The sequence below is a fragment of the Trichechus manatus genome, unplaced genomic scaffold, assembly GCF_000243295.1.
Source record: "Trichechus manatus latirostris isolate Lorelei unplaced genomic scaffold, TriManLat1.0 scaffold00341, whole genome shotgun sequence".
Classification (NCBI taxonomy): Eukaryota; Metazoa; Chordata; class Mammalia; order Sirenia; family Trichechidae; genus Trichechus; species Trichechus manatus.
Genome location: NW_004444277.1, coordinates 374,886 through 379,685, shown reverse-complemented (window position 1 = coordinate 379,685; position 4,800 = coordinate 374,886). Strand labels below are relative to the sequence as shown.

General features: G+C 43.8%; 1 protein-coding gene across 1 annotated transcript; it reads right to left on the bottom strand.

The window, feature by feature from the left end:
- Window positions 1-805: 805 nt before the first annotated feature.
- Window positions 806-4,144, bottom strand: GPRASP3 (G protein-coupled receptor associated sorting protein family member 3). The gene is made up of 2 exons (XM_023725650.1): window positions 4,068-4,144; window positions 806-3,716 (listed from the first exon to the last, which is right to left on the bottom strand). The coding sequence occupies exon 2, from the start codon at window positions 3,412-3,414 to the stop codon at window positions 1,687-1,689; it is 1,728 nt and encodes a 575-aa protein (XP_023581418.1). The 5' UTR covers window positions 3,415-3,716; window positions 4,068-4,144; the 3' UTR covers window positions 806-1,686.
- Window positions 4,145-4,800: the final 656 nt, after the last annotated feature.

Genomic DNA, 4,800 nt, shown 5'->3' with positions numbered 1-4,800 from the left:
ATAAGGAATTACGAAAATAATGAAGAGGAAAAGGCAAGTTGCAGAACATCGCTCTCCCATTTTTTGCAAAAGAATAAATGTGTACATATGTATATTACAAAATATGCAAGAAAAATTCAGGAGACTATATACCAAAATATTACATGATTCAAAAATATGCTGTAGAAGTACATTTATTGACATGGAAAGATTTTCACAATATACTGCTAGGGAAAAAGCAAGTTACAAACAGTATTTAGAATATGATTTCTTTTAACTATGTAAACATCTTAAATCATATAACCCAATACTTTCCACACACAGAAACTTTCTCTTTAGTTCAGACCATGGGTTATACTTCCTGCCATAAGACTTACAGAACTCAGCCACAGGCCAAAACTCCTGGGAATACTTTCTGGACCATACAGACTTCCAGAAATCACTATCTTGTGTGTTGAGACAGCTGTAGTTCTGGGTCTACTGTCCCAGACACTGCCAAGCCAAACCCATAGGTTCATCCCAGACTTTTCTCCTGACTTCCAGCCAGGTGGAGCCAAAAGCCTGACTGACATGGCCATTTGGAGAAACTTAAATGTTAGGAATTGCAAGCCTGGCAGGGACATCATCCACAGCAGAACCGAGCCATTAACATCAAATAGTCCCAGAGCCTTGAAGACCACCACGTAAAAAAGTTAAAGAGGACTGTAAGGTAGTGTGGTGACAGTGGGTTTTGGTGTCAGACAAACGTGGTTACCAGACAAAACATCTAGGCCACTTGCTAGCTGTGAGAATGTAGGAAAAAGTACTCAACCTCTCAAATTCTCCTTGGAGAGAACCCAAAATAACGACTTACAATAAAAAGAAACACTAGTAGCCTATCTAATAGGATATCGTGACAGAGAACAACAACAACAAAAAAAAAAACTGTAAAATATGGTGCAAACAGTTTCTGACATAGAGTAGGCACTCGGGGAATGTTTTCCTCTGTAAACCTACTTCCTTTCTTTCTGTAAGAGATGATTTTGACATAAACCAAACGCCCTGATACTGTAAGAGCTACAAATGTAGTACCAAGATAAAAAAAATAAACTAAGATAACATTTTGACTGAAACTCAGGTCCATTTATGTGTTGTAGAATGAGTTGTGTGATGCAGGTGGAATGGGGGATAATAGTTACTCCTTTTACATTAAACGGTCTGTGCTGTAGCAATCCCTGCTTCCCTTAAGTATCGACAGGGCACATTTGGCAATGAGCATATATACGCTGTAGGTACTGTAGCTTATTATTTTTGTATGCATATGCCTTATTTCTACAACTAGACTATAACCTGAAGATTTTTTGTTTCGTTTTGCTTTTTGTTTTTTGCCACATGAAGCCACAAATGGATCTATGTAGATACTAACGAACAAGCTAGCTAGCTTACAACGTTGGTTCACAATCTACTTAACGAAAAATGTCACAAATCTCCCAACTAGACAAGATAAAAATCAACAGGTATTTTCGGCTCAAGGGGTAATATTCCTCTGATATCCCAAATAGGGTCTAGCTCGAACCCAGAGACTATCACAAGTAACACCACATTAAAGATGCAATTTATAAGGTGCACACTGTAATAACCAAAACATTATGCAAGGCTCTTTGGGAACACACAGCCTATTAAAGTTTGGAGATTGTTCCAAGTTTTCTCTTTTAGTTCCTGCTCATTTTACAATTTTTCAATAATCATTTTAACTTCACGGAACATGGCCTTGAGTTCATTATAACTCAAGGGATTAACAACTATAATCGATCCCTTTCTGATATGCTCCTTTATGTTAACGAATATGGCCACGGCAGTAACAAGATTGGCTTTTGCCTCTTTCTGGTTAAAGATGAGCTTTAATACTGACAATGCCTCAATATCAATCATGTCTCTTGCTGCAATGGGATTTTCAGACATATTCAAAAATACTTTCAAAACAAGATTTCTGGTTTTACGATTTCCCTGGGCCAGTATACGGAAAAGCTCTGTAAGGTAACCAGCAACAATGTAGTGACGGTCAGAATCAGTAGTCAGTTGCCCTAATTCCTTTAATCCAGATCGCTGTCCAGGTGAGTTCAAGGGAAAAGACACGGTTTCCTTACACATATGCACAACATGTAAGTCAATCATGCGTTCTCTTTCATCCACAGAAATGGGATTCAGAGTAATTTCAGCCTTTCTTGTCACGTCCGGGAATTGAAAATCGAGCAAGCTTTCAATAACGGTCAGCACACCCATCTCATTAATTAACTGTTGGGCATATGGATGAACATTAATGATACCCATTGCAATTTGAGCTATTTTATGAATGAGAGGATCACTATTTGACTTGAGTAAGCTAACAAGTTTTTCAAATTCCTCAGAACCCAGGCAGCTTTCCATTTTGCAAGGGCAAGCAAATGGCTTAATCCCATTCAACTCCCTGATCCTGATTTGGTGTCTGATCTTCTCTATGGCCTGAGTGCAAGTCTCAGAATTAAACGGGTACGCATGTATAGACTGTAGGCATAAGGAAGTGCCCTTACAGAGATCGGCTTCTGCCGCAGGCAGAGAACGGGTTTTTTTCTTAGCTGAGGACAAGGCGATATATGAAACAGGCCTTGTCCTCAACGGGACCTGGCGTGCCAACGCTAACAATGCTGAAATGTCAGCAGGGGCGTTGGGCCAGAGAGCTACCTCAGACCAGTCCCTGGGCCTATTTCTTTCATCAATTTCACACTCAACCCGGGGCTTAACTATCCTGTACACTGGTCTAGGATTAGGGTCAAAACTAGTGTCATCTCCATCCCAAAACCAGCTCCCAATGATGACTTCCCCTTCCTCCTCTTCCTCCTCCTCCCCCTCTTCCACCCCTGGCCTAGGCTTGGAGCTGGCTCCAGTCGCAGGCTCTACACCCAACTCCTCAGCACTGAGCGAGGCACCAGTATCAGTTTCATCTTTATCCTTAGCATTGGACAGATCACCAGCCTCTTCCCCATTCCAGAACCAGGAACCGATACTGGCCTCTTCCCCATCCCAGAACCAGGTATCAATACCAGTCTCATCTTTCTGTGTGGACCCAGATGCAGCACTGGTCTCAGCCACACAAGAAAAACAAGACACAGTGGCCTCATCCTCAGCCCTGGGACCGAAGTCTGTATTGATCTTCCCCCCTGACCTGGCCCAGGATCCAGGCATCACCTTAGCCATGGCTTTGACCAGAGCCGTAGGCTCTGACAGGGCTCTTTCCTTCGTCTCGGCTTTCATCTCAGCAGCAATCTTAGTCTTAGACACTGCCTTCATCTCTGCTACTGCATCTGTCTCAGACCCTGCCTTGGCCTTGACTATGCCAGTAGCCTCCCTCTCTGCTTCAGCCTTTATACCAGCCCCTTTTCTAGTTTTAGCCCGGCCTCTAGCCTTATTCTTAGTCATGACTGAAGTCTAGCTATATAGCCCTATTCAGTCTCGACCTTGGTACTCAACGTGTTTCGGGTCAGTGTCTTGACACTCTTTCACTGGGTCAGGCTATAGCCTTGGAAGCAAGAGTTAGAGACAATTTTCAGCTCAACAGTCACAGAGTCCCCTCTGAAAACACACAGCCTCTGTTAACGATACAGACAGAGGGCAGAGGCACACTCAGGCTGCAGGAAGATGACGGCTCCTGGGTGCAGACCTGCTGAGAGGGATGGTCTTCTGCCACTCCAGGGCCACCACAGCTACCACTGCAGATGGACCTGAGTTGGAGAACAAAATGAGGCTTTGAGTCTCTTCCCATTGTACTGCTCTATGCACAAAATCACATAGAGAGACATGAAGGGAAGAGTAGAGACTGATTTGTGGTACAAGTAGATTAGTAGAAAAAAACCCTGCATCCTCATTTTATCCCTTCCACACTCCCACTAATGCCGAACAATATCCAGCCCAGGCCCCACCACACTCTTTTCTCTGCATCAAACAGGAGCAAGGACAGTGGGAAGCTTGCTGCGAGCAAGAGAGGCTAAGGAGCGGCCCGCCCTTCTTGCCCCATGCTAGTGTACACCACTACCCTAAAAGTCTACCCAGGCAGGCCTCATTCTCACACCGACCTGCACTGATCTGGAGCAATTTTCTCCTTCCTTGCTTCCAACTTGACAAGCTCTACAGCAGATTCACAGGCAGACCTATGGGCAAAAATACACAAGGGATTGGAATTTTGGGCAGTTGGTAGATAGACCCGCACTTTGGTCTCTCAAACATCTGTCTTTCCAAACCCAGAGCACTGGTTCTGTAATATATCCGACCTCCTTAGTCCCTCTTTGCATCACTTCCCTCCCCACTTCCCACCCCAATATCTACCAATTACCCTACAGACACAATCCCAGCTCATCCACCCCCATTTACTGTACACAATGCACAAAGGCAGAAGTGTCTGGAAAGCTGGAAGACAATGGGTCCAACAGCCAACCACCACCCCTAGTCAACAGGGGTGCTTACGTTCATACCCACCTTGGATCCAAGTTAATAGCTGGTCTTCTTTAATTTCCAAGAGAAAAGCTACATAGACATCTATAAGAAAGGGAAAGGACCTACTGATAGAAAGACAAGGTAGAAAACAAAAGAAAACAGACGAATTAGCAGATGGCTCAACACCCATGATAAGGGTTATAATATTTGCTTTTATGTATTCAAGGCCATGTTAAATACCTACCACCCATCTGCTTCTCCCATAATGATTCCCCAGTCATCTCCCCCTAGACCTACAGCCTGTCCGAATACCTCCCACCAATTCTGAAGTCAGCTATTTCCCAACAGAGGCCACAGCTCTTTCCCTGAAAAAAA

Excerpts from the sequence above, each read along its gene's own strand:
- GPRASP3 (XM_023725650.1), bottom strand. The coding sequence starts at position 3,414 with ATGACTAAGAATAAGGCTAGAGGCCGGGCTAAAACTAGAAAAGGGGCT.